Source organism: Desmodus rotundus, chromosome 1 (genome assembly GCF_022682495.2).
Source record: "Desmodus rotundus isolate HL8 chromosome 1, HLdesRot8A.1, whole genome shotgun sequence".
Lineage (NCBI taxonomy): Eukaryota > Metazoa > Chordata > Mammalia > Chiroptera > Phyllostomidae > Desmodus > Desmodus rotundus.
In genome coordinates, this window is record NC_071387.1 from 66,767,651 (window position 1) to 66,786,516 (window position 18,866).

At 36.5% G+C, this 18,866-nt stretch overlaps 1 protein-coding gene across 3 annotated transcripts in view; it reads right to left on the bottom strand.

Annotated features, from left to right (window-relative positions):
- MLLT3 (MLLT3 super elongation complex subunit) overlaps positions 1 to 18,866 on the bottom strand; it is a 280,687-nt gene that overhangs the window by 132,622 nt on the left and 129,199 nt on the right. Inside the window, exon 1 of one of the 3 annotated variants that reach the window (XM_024558269.4) lies at positions 12,782 to 12,802. The exons of the other annotated variants lie outside the window; for them this stretch is intronic. Within the exon in view, the coding sequence (XP_024414037.1) occupies position 12,782 (1 nt within the window). The 5' untranslated portion in view covers positions 12,783 to 12,802. Of the gene's footprint in view, positions 1 to 12,781; positions 12,803 to 18,866 lie in introns of those variants that run through there. 3 annotated transcript variants of the gene reach the window in all.

Genomic DNA, 18,866 nt, shown 5'->3' on the forward strand with positions numbered 1-18,866 from the left:
TATATATATATGCACGTTTTTAGCTTTCTGAGGAGTTATATCATTAGAATTAAGCAAAGCCCATTGAGCTGAGGATACATCAATACATTTTATCTTGTGATGTTAAAATAAGACCATCTCACAATCATTTCTTCAAGACACATATAACAAGTGAGCCAAAAAATGCATAAATTGCCCCAAACTATGAAACATTATGAGTTGTTTGTAATATTAAATATAAATCCTCAAACTTATATCTTTCACTAAAATTGATAGTACTTATACCAACTTGCCCTATGTTCCCTCAATATAACTCAATATACCGCATTACTTCAAGTGATCAGCCTAGTGGAAATACAAATATACATCCAGGCTAATTTCATGGTAAAAATCTGTATCTTCATAGAAAGTTCAACATAGGGACAGACTTGATTCTCTTCTTAAGAATTACTCAAATGGAAAAATCTTGAGATTTCTATCATTTCTTTTTTAAAGTTAAACATTGGGCAAAATATTTTTAGAATACCATATTTCAGAAAGTCCATCTGAAAAAGGAACATTAACTTCATGGAGAAAAAGAATCTTCTAGGTAAGTTCACTTTGAACCTCCCGGTACTTGGGAAGAGTATCTTCATGCCAGTGTGTACTACTACACCAAAAACCTATTTGACTTGAGGTGATGAACACACAATAAAATGTACAGATGATGTACATGTTACAGAATTATACACCTTGTCCTGGCCAGGTGGCTCAGTTGGCTAGAATGCCATGCCAATATGCTGGTCAGGGCACATACAAAATTCAACCAAGTGAATGCATCAATAAGTAGAACACTAAATCAATGTTTCTCTCTCTCCCCCCACTAATATCAATACATTAAAAAATTGTACACCGGAAACCTATATAATCTTATTAACCAATGTCACCCCAATAAATTTAATTTTTTAAAAAAAGAAATAAAAGAAGGAAAAATGAACAAATTTAAAAAGCTGACATGGAAACATAGTTCCTCTTTACGGCTTTTCATTATTTATCATATAAAAAGCCATTTAAAAATCCTTCTTCCTAAAACAATAATCTCATGACATCTGGAGGCAGGAGACGCAAATAATCCTTAGGATAGCCCTCTGACCACACAGTGTTACCCCAAGTTTTACCCTTGACCCAGCTACCACTAAGACTGGTGTTGTTTTTTATTTAGAAGGGGGAAAATGTCATCTTCATTTATAAAATTATCCTGTTTTGTCATTAATATAATTTTTTTTCCTCAGACATTAGCCTTATTCATTTAATCCAGCAGGCACTCTATAGTCATAGAGCTACAAAGATAAGACGGAGGGCAGCTCTCGAGCGTGACAGCCTAGCCAGAGATGTTGTCTCAGCGCAGAGTCTGTCCTGGGGACTAGAGGCAGAACAATAAACACCACCGACACGGTGCCTGTGCTTATACACTTATGTCTACTGTTGGGAGGAAGGGAAGAGGAGGAGGGGAAAAGAAAAAGAACACATATGCAAGAAAATATTGAGAAAGGAAATCCTAGTGAGTGTTATAATGAAAATAAAACAGTACTGGATAATAAATGCTGCAGTGAAAATAAAGCAGGCTGACGTGAGGAGAATGGGGACTCCTTTTTATTTTAGATTAGTATTCCTTCTCTGAAAAAGTGACATTTAAGCTGAGACCTGAGAGAAAAAAGGAGCAGGGAGTGTGCTGGCCAGGCAGGGAGAAGCTCTGTCTATTTTGCTTACAGAGGAAGATGTGTGAACAACCTAAAGAAAACCTGTCCTTGTATTTGCCTCCAGGGCTGCTCAGCCTCTCACCTGGTTTTTCCTCTCCAAATGAGGCAAATGCCACTTCCTTGTTCCTGAACATTTCCTCCTTACACCTCTCTCCCATCCTAAATTCACCTTTTAACACCCACATAGGTTTGCCTATTAGGATTTCACAATCTCATTTCTCAAATCTTAAATTCTCCCAGTGCTATAAACTCCCAAGAAAACAATTCATCTACATATATAATCTTCATTGTGATTCATCATAATGAAGGTTTTTTTTTAAATAGATATAATTCTTGGAAATTGTGCAGCCAATACAAAAGCAGTGGCTTTCAGTGTGATTTGAGAAAAAGAAGGATCACATGTGAAAGCTGTACACTCAAGGGGAAGGAAATTGTGCTGCAAGGGAAAAGGTCACGTGGTTCAACAGAGAACGGAAGAGTCCAAGAGTGACGCCATTCAAAACACTAGAATACAGAAGCTACAATTTTCTCAAACACATATCCATACTAAAGGGCTACTTCTGAGCAGAAATAAATTTTTTCTTTTAATAAGACCACAGTACACGACAGGCACTCTTAAAGGTGTTATTATATACCTATCTTTCTTCCATAGCGTGCAATTCTGTTTCTTTTTTCTCCATTACCCCCACCCCACCTCTTAACCCCCTCCCCTGCAATCACCACACTGTTGTCTATGTCCATAAGTCCTTTTTCCTTTTTGCTTGATCCCTCCACCCCCAATTCCATTTTTAATACTTCGCCTTTAAGTAGCAGGCGATGAAATGGTTTCAGTTTCATACACAAGAGAGCTATGAACTGTGTTAGGATGACACAAGTAGCAATGTGTTATATAAAATAATCAAATAAATCAAAGTTCAGACCCATATCCCGTTTTTAGAAAATACAATAGCCTAAGAGATCACCACAACCTAACTTCACAAAAACACTAAAAAATAATGATCTAAAATAAATCAATGGTCCATTTTTCATTCTCTCAAATTTTGCTTCATTCCCTTTTCAGTAGGCAAAACAAATGCTTCCAGGGAAATACTCAAACTGTTCTAACTTTAGAGGAAGGATTAGTCACAAGCTTTCTTTTTAGCATCTTTTGGACTCTGCTTTATTTTTCTGTTTAGCACTTGGCACAGAGACAGCCTATCCTAAGTCTCCTAATTGATTTAAGCTCCATTAGATGTTACAAATGAAGACACAATGAGGGTGACGCTAATATGATGGCAACTGTTTACACACAGTACATACAGGAATGTGGCTTCTGTTTAGCCTGACAGTCTCTCAATCCCCTCAAATACAGCAGGGAGAATCCTACAACAGCCCCACCCTTCTAGAGCAAGAATTTTCAAACTGTGTTTCAAGAAACCCTACACCCTTGCAGCATGTGTTAGCAATGAATGGCAGTTTACATTGCTTTTACCAAAGCAAAAAGTTGTTTGCCCCAAATGATAAAAATGTGGGTAGTCTAAGGGCCACTTTTGGGTTTTAGGTACAGTATTAGGGTCCCTTAGAATTTTGTGAGGGAAACGAGTAAGCCACTGCTAAAATTAAATCTGAAAAGTAAACCACTGTTCACGAGTACGTTATAAACATTTACCTATGTTATTAAAGTAAATCTACTTTTACAGAGTATACTAATTTTTTGCTTGCCCCTATTAAATATGGTAGTGATCATTTCCTCCTTATTCTGACCATAAAAGGGAGCGACATCAATTTCTCAGATTTGCAGTTCTGGTGTGTCCTTCGCCTACATAGGGATAGATAGCAATGGGAGAAAAAACAATTTTTATTCTTCTTTATAGGTCAATTTTTATGAAATACCTGCTGATTACCAAATGCAGTGCTAATTTCATTGTACTCCTCATGGTCTCTATTCCAGGAATTACTTAGTAGGGGGGAATCAGAACACAAAAACTGTAACAATCAATACTATAGGTGGAAATTCACAAACTGGAAAGCGTAGAGAACAAAAACCAGGGAGAAGCAGAGAGACAGTCATTAGGTTTAATTTTAGCTTGTTTAAAGAAAGCGGGTGTGACATTGCCAAAAGGAGACAGAAAAAAATTGTAACTAGTAGCAATGATTCTAGAAAAAGCTTAGAAGAAGATTACAGTACAATCTGGAGTATATGAGAAACATTCCACTGATGAGTACCTGAATTAGGTATTTCTTTATGAGGTACTAAGGAAATAAGTTTTCTAAGAGGAAGATAAAAAATAGGATATCAGTAATGAATTCAGGAGACAACAACTAGGAGCTTTACACTTATTTAGGAATGGTAGAAAACCATTTACTCTTTTGAGAATAAAAATGAAGGCAGCGGAATAACACATAAGGCATGTTGACTACGACTCCAGATAAACCAAGGAGGATGGAAAGTGCAGGAAACTGAGACAGAATATGAAGAAAGAGGAGGAAAAAGGCTAAAGGTTAAGATGTTACCATAGATTACTACTGTACCCCAAATATAAGCATAAGAGTTCTCGAGTATACTGCTGAAGTGTGTTGTGAGAATTGTAAGAGTTTTGCTAACTTAAATCAAGAACCCACTGAAAACTTTAATTTAGCAACAAGCAGCATTCTGTGACAGAGGAAACTGTGTAACATGGGGCAGAAGACCTTGTGGTTGAGAGCCAGAGCTTTTGAGAAGAACCCCTCGGGTCAGATCCCACCTTGGACACTCATAGTATGTTCTGTTCTCTGTTATAAAATGGAGCTAATGCCAGGAGCTACTATAAAGGACACATGGACAAAACCAAGGGGAGGGTGTAAGCAAGGGAGGAAGGTGGGTTTGACTGGGGTGGGGTGGAGGGGTGGGGAGAAAATGCAGACAACTGTAACTGAACAATAGTAACGTAATTTTAAAAAAATAAAATAAAAATAGAGCTAATGCTATTACTTACATCATGCAGTTCCTTGAAGCTTTAAGAGATCATCCATGTTAAAAGGCATAAATGAGATAACTCCTATAAAGCTTTAAAACACTTTCTGAAAACTAGAATCAACCAGTTATCTAAGAGCAGTCAAATACAAACCATAAAAAACACAGAATTTATTTTGGACTTTTGCAAAATCTTTTAAAAAAAGATTTCAATCCAAATATTTACAATCTGTTTAATTAAACATTCTGAGATCTGATTTTACTTTTGTTGACTTTATAGATTCTTGACAGGGATATATGAAAAAAAAAAAAAAACATTCTTTACTTTGGAATTCTTTTGGTGCAATCCAGCTCCAATAGTACTAGCAGTTGGTCGACACTCAGCCCACCTTCAGACTCACAAAGCCCAAATTAGCACAGACTATGAAAAGGAAGCAAATAAAGCCTCCAACATTACGAATTACAAAGCAGCAAAACTGAAATGCTGTAGCAAAACAAAGAAGTAGAAAGTAGAAACATAATCTGAATTTGAGTCCAGCGACTGAGTAAAAGAAAAATTACCAAGGAATCAAGAGACATGGTTCTGGCTCCATTTCTACCACACACTCACCACCTGACCTTTGGAGAGTCCCTTGGACCACTCACCCAAACCACCTCTGTCAGCTAGGAGCCAGCTTCCCTTTCAGAGGCTGCTTCTAGATCTGAAATTCTATTATTCCAAAGACAAGTCACATGTGCTACTTCATTCTAACTTGAAGGCAAATGCACTTTGCTTTTCAAATCTTTATTTAAGCATAAAATATCTATCAGCAAAATATCATAAATGCTAAACACAAACAGGAAATTGGGACAAAACAAAGAAAACAAAGATTCTGAATCATACTTGAATTTTTTAATGTATCCTGATAAAGCCTTTTCTTACAAAATTTTATGTTTATTAGACTAGTAAATAAATGAATACACACATAATAAATTTCTTTAATAGACACTGCCCCCCCACAAAAAATCTATAAATTATATTTTTATTTTCTTATTTTCAACCTAAGTATAAATCAAACTAGAAATTTGATTCTTTAGAAACTTGATATAATTTAGTTATAATAGCGGATTAACTCAAGTATTAGAATAAAACATCAAAACATACTGGCAGCATTTATGAAAAACACCATGCTTTAAAAGCTAAAGTAAAAAACTAAGTCAACTGTTTGCCTATTAGGCAGAGCACATTACGTAAAAAGCCCTGAGTGTTATGATTTTACTATACATTGCATTTGTAGCACTCTTGTTCTTAATCACATTGAAACATATTACATTGCTTTTTAAATAGAATGCACCTTGCCACAATACACTCAATCTTAATAGCATTCCAGAATAGCATACCCATATGAAAGGTAGGTTGATGAATAGGTTTATGCCCTATTCAAGAAGATGAAACAGCTCAGTAGAAAGATTAAATAAGGCTTCTGCCATGGTTGAATCTTAAAGTCAAAGAGAAGAACACAACTGAAACCAAATGTTACAGGCAAAGGTCAAACAAGAGAATAATTAAGACTATTCAGGTAAATCAGAAGAAAAATTCCTCTTCTTAAAGTGTGACCATAATAACTTTCACTTAAGTCAGTTCCAAAAGATAAATTATAAAACTGAAGGTGAGCTAAGTCTCAAAATAACATTTGCAGGAAACCACTCATATTATGAATCTATTGGGCTTTATGTGCAAAATTACACATTAAAATCCTACTCCTATATATTTTAAAAACTAATCCTAGATTTATTAAATATCAAATATTAATATAAATAAGAATTTTGCCAAGAGCCTTTCAGTTAATTTTTTTTACAATTCTAGTACAGCCCAATTCATTTCTATAGAAGGAAAAAACTACAGAGCATGACCAGTAATTGATACTTCCAGAGTACTTTTTGTTTGGTGACTTGAATTTCTAGTCATCAGTCCCTAACCATTCTAACAAGGGATTTAACTACATGGATGAACATATTTTTATGTACATATACTGCCTACAGAATGGAAATACAAACTTGGCTATAAGAAAATTGGGGAAGTACAAAATGGCGCTAAAATAATAGGAAAAAGAAGAATTGTTTATCGTGATAGTAAATATTTTGGAGGCATTGTTATCCCATCTGGAGAAAAGTCTGGTTTATTTAAATTTATCATAAGACAACAGATACGTTTGTGTTTTATAAAAATGGTTCTCCTTGTGAGCTGTCCTATCATTGAAAGCCCACTATCTAATTTAGTTTCTCTTCCAAATAGTCATATTTTTGGACAATCACACTGTTATCACTTAATGAAGTAACTAAAGCACATGAATTAATACACACATGCCCATATCATACCCATGGAATAAATACAATCACCCAGAAAGACTACCGAAAAATCGAATAAGCTTTTCCTACTCTACTAATTTATGTTCCTTCTTATTCTATTTCAATGAAGAAATGCTAATAAACTCTAAATTCAACTGACTGTAATTTGGGGTCATGGAGGGTGGAAACTACACAACAGAACTTGAAATATCACAGGAAGAAGTTTTTAATATTTTATAATGATGATTTATTCATAAATAAATGCATTTGTTCTCAAATACACTCCCACCCCCAAATAAACATATATCAGACACTGCAAATAAGTCATTTTCTTTCCTACTCATGACAAAGAGCAATAAGATATTTAAAGACAGCAAATTTCAAGTAATTTCTTCCTTACAGATAACACACCTTTCATCAAGTCCCTGAAAGATTGCTGATGTCACATAAATCCATAACATAAGGAAATAAGCAGCATAAGAGCCCTGCCAGCCACCCCTTTTTACCGATGGAATATGACAACTTAAGCAATTTACTGGGAGGTCAGGGAGCTAATTCCTGGCACTCAATCAATAGAGATTTATTAATGGCCTCTATGGCCAGCTCTCTGGGTTGGATGCTTGGATAAAAAGTATTTTCTTTTTTTTGCTTATTTGTATCTTTTCATTATTTTACAAAACAAAAATTCTTACTTGTAGAATAAAAGAAAAATGCTTAAAACAATAATGTGATACTGAATGAATTCAAGAGAAGCTCAAACAGCAAGATTTCTGGAATTTAAAATAGTTAGAAAGTCAAGGTGAAATAAAATGAAGGTCTCCCACCCATGTGTGCCTTCCACTATCTACCTTTTCTATGTACACACACATACACACACACACACACACACTCATTAATGGTTGAATTTAACAGAGAAACCAGATTTAGAGCCAGCAAATTTGTGTTCAATGCTCAGCTCTGACATTTCCTAGCTGAAGTAACTACCATTAGGCAAGTCACATAATTCCTTTCTCATTAAAAGCACCATTGTGCAGAGATTCATGTAATATATTACGTATGTTATGAGAAAATTATTTTCTAACTAAATTCCTACCAAACTATCTTATCACATGACTATTTTGCCAACAGTTATGCATACTCCACTAAATGGAGTCTCAGAGAAGGGACTATTTAGCCAACACTTCTGACGAACTAAGAGTTAGGTGTTAGAGATACTCAAACGTAGTCTCTGCCTTAAGAGGAGCTCCCAGCATTTTGTGGGTGTGGGACTCTACTGGGATGTGGATGCTACGCCCCCACCACCAAAGTGGCAAGGAAAATGAAAACCTTAAAAAATAAGATTCTGCTGAGCTTTTAAGATAACATTAATAAATTTGGAAGTTTAATTCTTTTACAAATATGGTTTACTTAAACTTCACATTTTAATTTAAAGCTTTTGTTCCTCCTCCATTGCTTTAATACTGGCTTCATTTAAATAATGTGTTGTGGCTTTCAATATATGTGTTTCTAGATGTTTGTTTTGATCTGAAAAACCCTAGTATTATTTAATTCTATTAGAATTTTCATTTGCCTTAAATTCATTGAGATAAAAAACTATATTAATAATAAGCTATATGCAAATTTTTCAAGGCACCAGTGGATTTCTTTGGGTGGATTAATTTGCTAGGATGGTTCCCATCACCACCACCACTGCCCAATTACTGCCAGTGAGTGTGTTGCTGGTCATTTATTTACTCCTTTCACAAGCACTGTGACTTTATTACACAATGGGACTAAGAATGCAAGCATGAATACAATAGACTTATCTTCAAAAAAATTATAATTAGGTATTTTATCCAGGCATTTTAGACCCCAATTAAGACTTTCAGATAAACCCTCATCCTCTACCCCCACCCACCGCCCCCGCCCAGGTTGCAATAGCCGAACATTCTGCACAGAACAGACTTCAGGGTGGTTTAAACCAGCCATACAGTTAAGCACATGAATGATTTTAATCAGACCTCTTGAATCGGAAACTCTGGGGTAGGACCCTGTGATCTGTTATCCCAGGACTTCCAGAAGATTCTCACGCCTGCTCAAGGGTGAGAGCCACTGCTCTGGAAAGTCTCTCATACACTCACCCTTGTCCAAGCAGAGATGCTCTCTGTCTTTGTGTGAATCACTTCCTCTCACTGATTCAGGTACACAGCTGTTTTTTCCTCCACCCACTGGGTAAAGTTACTTCCTTTATCCCATAAATTACATCATATTCTAACACAACATTATTTTTAAAAGAACCAAAGAATTGTGTACAATCGTCCCCTAAAATTTCCTTCTCTATCTAACATTTTAATGATACAAAAATTGTTACAACACTCAGTTTCACAAACTGTAATTTTTTAAAAAGAGAAAGAAGAACAAAACAAAATGCTCAAGAGTAAGTAAGTTTATGACTTTTAATGTGATAATAACACAAGAGGTATGTCTGTTTACTGCTTAAGCAGTCTCTGCCAGGAAAACACGAACATGGTCATAGAAGAAACTTTCTAAACATCAGAGGCTAAACAACAGTTGCTTTTCATTATAGTAAGGAGTAGGGCTGGGTCTAAAATTCAAGCTTAATCCACCAGATATGCAAACTTTCCCATAAGAAATGTCAAAAACAGAGTAATCCCAAAAGGTCACTGCTCTAAAAACAATAATCCTTAAAAAAAAAAAAAAAGCAAAAGATAGAAAAAAATCCTAATCGTGCTAACAAACTCAAAGAGCAAAGTAGTTGCAGGCTATTTAACAGTAATGGACTCAAAGATGGCCCACATACAACAATGAAGCACAACACATAAATTATTATTGTCCAACTTGCATATTACCATTGTCATTGCACAAACAGTATTATACTACACTCTTGGTGGATGTCTGTTCCTAGAAAGCTAGAGATGATGCCCAATGGAAGTGTCAAATGCCTAGAGACATGGAATAAAGTTGATTCCCTTAACTGATGATAAAATAGCCAGCCCCTTGATACATGGTGCCTTTGACCTTGCTACAGCTGCTTCTCATTTCCAGGTGCTGCCTGGGAGTATCTTTTTCTGTCTCTTGACTCCTAAAATTGTGATATATCATTTCTGAGGATCTCAACATTATTTCTATAACTCTTTAATTATTGGGCTGATTTGGGACAAATGATTCTTCACTAACTTCGGTTTAAAGCCACATAGAAACTTATAGTAACCTACTTAAATAAATAAGTTGAGTATATTAGAGGAAGGGGTTTAGAGTAAGTTGCAAGGAGTATGCATCTGTTATCCTCTAAATGCTCTTTAAATTAATTTGGAAGACTACTACACCTTGAAAGTTAAGTGGAGGTAGATATGAATGTCCAAATGCAGCTCTGAGAATTTTCATTTTCAATGACTAGCTGACCCAAAGTTAATATTCATTACATTAAGTCAGTTACTTTCAGGGGAATAGTTTATAAATGGACCTATTCTATTTTGTCAGAATGCTCCTGTACATGAATCCCCTCCCTCACCCATACCCTACAACCTCAGTCTACCCCCAAAAGCCTCTTTTTTCATTCAGCAGAAACTTTGAACGTATCTTAAATTCTATTGCATCCTGATTTGACTTCATCCAACATACAGAGCCCCTCTCTGATGTAACTGTCAGCTCAAGAAGATAGCACCTTACAAGCAGTTTGACCAAAAAGGAGAAAAAAAGCAAAGACATATCCTATGACTATAATTTAATGAGAGCAGTTTTTCTCCCACAGCTTGTAAACTGTTTCTGAAGGCAATATCCATGGAAAACTTTAAATAAACATACTTATTTACAAGAATATGCTCTAAATATTTCTATTCCAAATCCCATCAGGACTTGTTGCATATTTTTAAATGGTTCATTGGTGCAAAGAATCATGTTCTAACCAATGAAGGACTTTATTGTCGTAAGTCAATATCCAAGACTCATGGCTGAACTAGAATAAAATAATTCTATGAATTCACTAAAGGACTATGAGCCTATTATAATAGCCACTCATCAAGCCAAAGCTTTGAGGCTACTTGACATTATAAAGCAATGGCAAGAGAAAAGAAAAAGAAAGAATGAAAAATCCATTGCCTTAAGGCTTAATAGTTGATTCATGCATTTTAAAGGTCGGTATGATTTATACAACCTTAAGGCTCAAGGTGAAGTTCTTTTTGTGCTGATGGGAAGGCAGTCTAAGAAAGCAGAAATTCAAACACAACAGAAATGCCAACCACTTGACTGTTAGTGGCTATGCTTTCTGCAGAAAATTTTTATAATGTAAAAGGGGATAGCTAAACAGATATCCCTTAATAATTTACCAAAAAAGGGACATCACGTACCCCTAAGTCCTAACAAAGGACACCTATCAAATCTCCCTTCCTAGACGCTATTCTAGATTTTTATTAACTTTATGGTATAATTTAAAATTCTGATCTGTTACATTAAAAATAAGGTATAAATCACCTTCGGTTACGAAAAATGAGGCTATGATAACACATTAAACAGTTTCATACAACTTGCTACTATTAGGCTGCTGTTGATATGTGTCATGCTTATGCTAAAGGCAGGGTCAGAAATATATCATTTACAGATATTTTTCTCATTAAGAAAAAACCCTGAAAAAAGTAAAAATGGAACTGCCTTTCTACCCAGCGATTCCACTTCTGAGAATTTATCTGAAGAAACCCAAAATACTAATTTGAAAAAATAGATGCACTCCTGTGTTCATTGCAGCATTCTTTACAATAGCCAAGATTTGGAAGCAGCCCACGTGTCCAACAGCAAATGAGTGGATAAAATGACTATGGCACATTTACACAATGGAGTACTACTTGGCCACAAAAAAAAAAAGAAGTTTACCCTTTGTGGCAGCATTGATGGACCTGGGAAGCATTATGCTAAGTGAAATAAGCCAGTCAGGGAAAGACAAGTAACATACCATTTCACTCATATGTGAAATCTAATGACCAGAATAAATGAACAGGCAAAATAGAGACAAGACTCATAGATGAGAGAGCAGGCTGGCAGTTGTTGGGAGGTGAAGCAGGTAGAGGGATTGAGCAAAAAAGAAAAAAAGAGAAAGAAATCATGGACATGGACAACAGCATGGTGACTGCCAGACGAAGGGGAGTGGGGGCAGGTGGAGGAGGGTATAGGGGCAATAGTGATGGACAGAGACTTGACTTGCGGTGGTGAACATACAATACAGTGTATAGCCGATGTGTTGTAGAGTGTGCACCTAAGACCTGTGTAATTTTGTTAACCAGTGTCACCCCAATAAATTCACTAAAAAGGTAAAAAAACTGGCCCAACATCCTCGAGTCAGGGATGAAGTCCCCAATTTTTTACACTGGTTTTATGGAAAAATCACATTTGACTTGCATTATTTTCATATACATTACCAACCTTTTCCAGGGATTTGTCATACTCTAAATACGAGGGCTACTGCACTACCAAAGTTGAGTCATCCACCAAAACACAGATACCTCATTTTAATGGGTTGAGGAAGGTATATGATTAAAGTTGTCAGTCAGGGTGTTTTTTCAGTTAGCAACGAAACTGTCCTACTAAAACAAACTACACATTTCATTAATGCATATTTCCTAAACATGAAATATGAGAATGCTACCTAAAAAATTTCCCAATTGTTCCAAATTTATTAGATCCAAAAACAATTAGGAAATGACTGTCCCAGCATTAATGCTTCTATTTGGGAAGACATATCTGGATGAAATGCCTTACCACAATAAGGCTTAAAAACAGGGAAAGGAAACTAGTGTTTGAGGGATATACGCACTCTTGATTTTGTGTGATCATCTCTGTAAGTTCCTCTACTGAAGAAGCGAGTCAGTGGGTTTGTTTTCTAAACAAATTAGAGAGACCCAAATTAGAGAAATACTTGTAAACACAGTCCCTGAGATCGTAGCTTTACTTTAATAAATATTTCCCAAAGGCAAATATGTCATGTAACAAAGGTTCCTTATAGACTTCAGCATGCCTCACCTTCCTTGTTCCTTCTTTATTATATTATGCAAATATAAGTTATAGTAGTCACTTGTGAAATAGTACCAAAAAGAAAAAAAAGCCATAAAATGTATATCCTTACAACAAAGAAGTAATGGTACCTTAATTCAAACTCATGGAGGAATAGATGTTAGGGTAAATGGTAACATATAATTATACAACAAAAATTAAAGTTTACAGAATTATACTGGAAATTTTATTAATCATATCATACATGGTTGAAATGCCTCGGAAAAGCTAATAAAACCCAATCTCTAAGCATTTAAAATGAAAAACATTTTACATTCTAAGACAATATCTTATCTTGAGGCCTCTCTATACCCATCTAAATATAAATGGCATCTTTATCCTAAAGACTGACATTTCACTGATTTCTCAAAATTAAACAAATTAATAACAATAAATATGATAAAAATCATCAATTGGCTAAAATGTCCTGGGTTAAATTGATGTCAATTGCTGTACATAGACTATGTTAAGGAATCTAGCCTTTAAAACAAAACAAAACAGTCTTTATCTGTGAATAAAGGCCAGGCTTTAAAACCTGTGGTCTTTTGTTTTTCCATTATGCTACAAACATGCTATAAATAGTGTGACAGACAGTTTCACCTTTAATTGAACCAACTCTGACTAGTAACAGGGACATGGACTTCTGTCTCCTCCCCTCCCTGGGCCCAGTGGGATAAATGCCGGAGGGATTCCACGCAAGCTTTAGATGTCTTGGACTTAGAACCTATTTGTTTTGGAACCATGGGTTCCTTTCTTATTAAATTCTTCTATTTGCCAGGAGAAAACTGGAGCAAAAATAAAAAAGTCTAATGTGTTGATTTCAAGGTCTGTTTCATCAGTCATGATAGGAAATTTCAAGATTTTTTTTTTTCTCTTTAAAGTGATAAGCTCAAAAAGTTGCTTATAACCTTTTTTTTTTTTTTAAAGAGAAGAGTGAAACAGTGAGTCTCTGGTTCACGATGGCATCTGCCTAGCAACCCCTCATGCAGTCTCACTAACATCACCAATTAAAAATCTTGGAAAGTAGACCCCCAAAAATGAAAACAAATTTTGCCACTCAAAGCTAAAGCTGACCATGAACCTATCACCTTTATGTCAGCACATTTTCTGTTGACCAGAGGGATGATAATACTGGACAGAAAAAAAACTCAGTAAATCCCTCCTCTCTATCTGCTCTGGGGTTCAGGAGACCTGGATCTAGGCCCAGATACAGAGTCACCTAATGTCTCCCGAGGACTCAGTTTCTTTTATAAAATGAGGGTTGAAGCTAGTGTCCTTTGAATTGTACAGTTGTATTCTGGTGAGACACTGAGCTTAACTGTCCTAATGATATGAGTTGTGTCTGTACACATACTTGTTACCCTAAAATGAGATGAGCAATCAATGGGATATAAAAGCAACAAAGAAAATCCTAAAGACAAAGGAATATTTTCTATAACTGTATGTTTCACAGATTACTAACCAGTAAAACATTGAAGTATTTAGGATTTGGGGACATGCATTGGGGGCTGGGGGTTAATGCAGAGAAGTCCTATTCCAGCCTTTGCCAACTTCATTCCCTATTTACAACTGCCAAAGTAGGAAACAGAATCACCCTGTGAGCTGATCAAGAGTCTCCTTCAACTATGAGATCCCCTAAACCCTGCTGCTGAGTGGAGTGCAGCTGTGGTTCCAGCACAATGAGGGATGGGGTCCTTCGCCACTAGCCCATCCATGATCTCAGATTCTTGCTGTGCTGGTGATAGCTGCACCAGGGAGCAGAATTTCGTTCCTCCATCACTACCCTTTCCTCTCTGATATGTGCACTGAAGTTAACATGATGTACTCTGCGATGTTTACAGGGCTCTATAAACATTGCTGGCTCTCACTGAAGAAGTGCACAGAGGAGAGGGGATTAAGTTCTGTGAAGAGTTGTTCTACCTCACTCAGCATGGGACTCCAGTGCCGAGCACAATACCTAGCACAGAATAGGTGTTCAATAACCCTGTACGGCCTGCCTGCTCTGCCTCTTGAAAGTGAGCCAGAAGTGTAACCCACAATTATGGCTGGTGAACTGCAGAGTGGCCAGTGTACCCTGTCAAGGGACAACTCAAACAACTGGTCATGGACTTACAGAACCTTTAAATCTAAATTCAAAGATTACCTCAAACATCTTCTATTCCTCTGCAAATGATCATTGCAGTTACAGCTATAGCAAGGTGAAAAGACCACAAGACTGGGAATAAGATGACCTGGTTTCAAACTCTAAATCCACCATTTAATAGCTCTGACCTGGGGCACGTCACTGCAACCTTTCAGCCCTCCTCGTGTGTAACAAGGGAATACTACTTACTTCATAGTCTAGTTGTATGTAGAAATGAGGCCATGTCTGTAAAAGCACCAGGAGGGAGGGAGGAGAGGAGGAAAGGCTGGCTTCAGCAGAGGTGAAGTTCCATCTCTAGGAACTCAGAACAGAAGTTTCCATAGAGGGCTTGGAGTAGAATAGCAGCTGTGGGAATGAACTTGAGAGACTATGAAGAGAGAGACTGACAGGACCTGATGACAGTTTGGATTTGAAAGCTCTCGCTCAGTTAAAGAGATCCGGGTCTGCCCTCATCTGGCAGGGCCTGAATTCTTTCCCTAACTTTATTCCTAACATGATGGAGCCCTTTAATTACGGAGGGGGATGGAAAATTGGGAAGGAACTGCTTAAAATAGTTTCCTTTATAAGTTTAATGTTCTAATATGACATAATGCTGCTGGCTGTATTATTGGGGGGGTGAGTTGTTACTGATGCTTTTAGGTTTCTTATGAAAGTTTTTAACTTTGTACTTGTGCCCCAAGGCAATTATTGTGAAGAGTGCCTTTTAAGCACTAGAAGTATTTCTCTAATTAATTTTCTTTTTATGTTGTTACTGCTGTTGGCCTCTCTTTGCAATCAGAGTAGACTATTTGTCTCTTTTCCTATACCTTATTTCTTTTTACAAGAGGAAAAACAGGTGATTCCCTGTCCAGACCTCAAACTAAGCCAAAACTTTTTCAAATTCATGCTAAGCTGAGACCTTCCCCTGGGAAAAACTAACCAATTTGACTCAAAACAGGCAGCTCAGACAGAAGAAAAGAATAAAGCCTAGAGAAGTCAGATACTACGGCTTAGAGTTTTGGGTCACTAACTGGGTAACGATGATAATCTCAGTTGTGTCAAAATTTCTCTGTGACTCAGTTTCCTTATTAATCAGACATGGGTAGTATCTGTCCTAGCTTTCTTTCTTGGAAAGTTGTAGCATTATTTTTAAAAGTAAAAGTATTCTAGAAACAAAAAGTATAAAAATCAACATTTGAAGTGTCATACAGATAATAATACTCATTTGTGGATATAATCAAATTTGAATAAAAACCATGAAATATTTTTTAAGGAAATAATGCATCACAATGGTTCAGTTTTCATAACTGAGGAAAGGCTGAATCATGCACAAGGATGATTAGAAAGCACCTAAAGTCCATGCTCTGACCCACTGCAACACAGTGCTTCCAAGAGGCCGAGTTAAGCTTCTGGTGTCATTACAGTGTAGCCTATATATAACAAGGTACAGTCCTTTCTACAAATGCAAAAGTTATTTTATCTGCTCCCTTCCTTTGCCAAACCCCATATCCTTTCTTCCACTGACTTGGTGTTTCAAAAGCAGGTTTAAGGTAACAAAGTAAGCAAAATGTATGAGAACTAAAGTAAAGTCAAAGATTAGCCAAAAGAAATGATGCCGTCTCCTTGAGAGTCAAACTATAGGCCACAAATTTGTTGGGCATACCTGTGGCCTTTCCATTCCAATTCTTCCTACTGCTTCAAAGGAAAGAGCCTCGAAATAAGTATGTGAAATAGCTCCTTCACTGGCCTCTGGGACAGGGCCTCCACGGCTTTCACTCCTGGCTCCTTGCCTTTCACATGAAGACTTTCTAGTTCTGGAAGTTTCCATTCATTCCTAGGCTGTGTTGACCAAAGACAAATTTCCGTACGGAAACTCAACAGTGGTGGATTGACAATTTCAGATGGAGCCAGCCTGCTGCTGGCCCATTTCAAAGCTGCCTCTGCAAAGAGGGTAAGAATTCTTTTTCCTGCATATGTTGAAGAGAGAGCCTCACTCTTCTGGGCTGGGGACTTCAAAAACAATTTTTCTCTCTAAGACACAAGTATGTATCTGTACAGCCCGATGATAACCAATTAGTTCATGAAGCACTCATGTACTGACTCACTGAATAGCCTTCCTACCCTTTTGGAAATGAGGAAGGGATAGCCACTAAAAACCCATTTATCTTATGATCTCAGAGTGTCTTATGTAGTGACAGGTACATACATAGCAGATACTCCATCACTTCCTTACTGACCACCTGTTAAGTGCTAGGTGTTGCAAACACAAAGACAGCTAGAACCAGAGACCCTTTCAAAGGAAAACAAAAGGAAAAGCTGTAAATAAATCATTATAACATGAGAACTGAAATGCTGGAAGTAACGGCAAGGTGTGGTGGTTACACACAAAAACAAGAGGGTCAGCGTGGGTTTCATAGAAAGTATTTAAGAGATATCCCTAAAGCTAAGCATTGAAAAATAAGTATTACTGGTAAAAACTTACGATTCAAGAGACTGAAGTAAAGAGAGAATGAGAATGAGCACACTGTTGCCAGTCATCTGATTACCAAAGCCAAGCTTTCCTTGGTGGATTCCCTAAGAGTAGCTTTTGGGAACTGGAATATAAATATACTCTTTCTAATGGTGAAACTTCCTATTTCGGTCAGACATCTAAGAGTTATTAAATCTCCCATTTAGATCCTTGGCCAATTCTTGATTTAATTCCCTAATTGGTATCATAGGTGCAAACAGCTATTTTCCTCAGGAATTTGAAAGACTTCATACTCAGAACAATTTAATTTAAGAAACACCTAAGTAAGGAATGGCCTCAGTTCCAGAGTTACCTAATTTTTGTCACCCCTGTGAGATACCTACTGAGAGTTAGGAAACAAATTGCTCTTTACACACACCTCCAACTACCCACCCCCCCCCTGTACAATAGATCCTTCACTCAATAATATATCACCAGTTAAAAACCTCTTCCACTTCTTAGGCATGGAGCACCGGAGAAAATTCAGTTACCCACACGAGGACATGATTCAAAAAAAGTGATTGTGGATACTACAGAGCAAATGGAATGGGGAAAGAGTTGGCCGTCTGTTAAAATAACTGTGGCGGGCCAAATCCTCAATACATTTTATTTCAACCACAACCTCATCTGTTTAACTTTCCTTAGGATTTCACTACTAGAATCAAACTTGCAAACTGTATTTTTCAAAATGAATATGAAATTCTAGGGCCAAAAGGAACAAGGATGTCATTTAAAATGCCTCTCTAATTCAAGATGACCATACCTTAAAGCCATCCCAAACAAATTAAAAAAAAAAAACTTAATGGCTTCTTAAAATTAGGCAGAAAAGGCATTTTTAAGTGTCTAACTTAACAAGCATTCATTTAGTGTTTAGTATTTCAAGAAATAGTTGTTTATTTATCACCTAAGTCCCTCCTGCTGTAGCTTATTTTTTATTTCATCACTTCAAGCTATATATTCTACAATTTTAAAATCCTTAATGTATTACAAGCTTTTTTCATCTCCAAACCCAGGAATTCTATTTAAATTTTTCCTGTAGTCTTTGGCAATATATAGCTTGTTGCTATTTTAGATATATTATTCTTAGTAATTTAAATGCTAATTTTGAACTAAACAAGTTCCAACTATTAGCTCTACACTTTATTATGCAAATGAGAAACCAACTTTTCTTCATACGGACAGAGAGGACATTGTTCAATGAGAAAAATTTTGTAAACA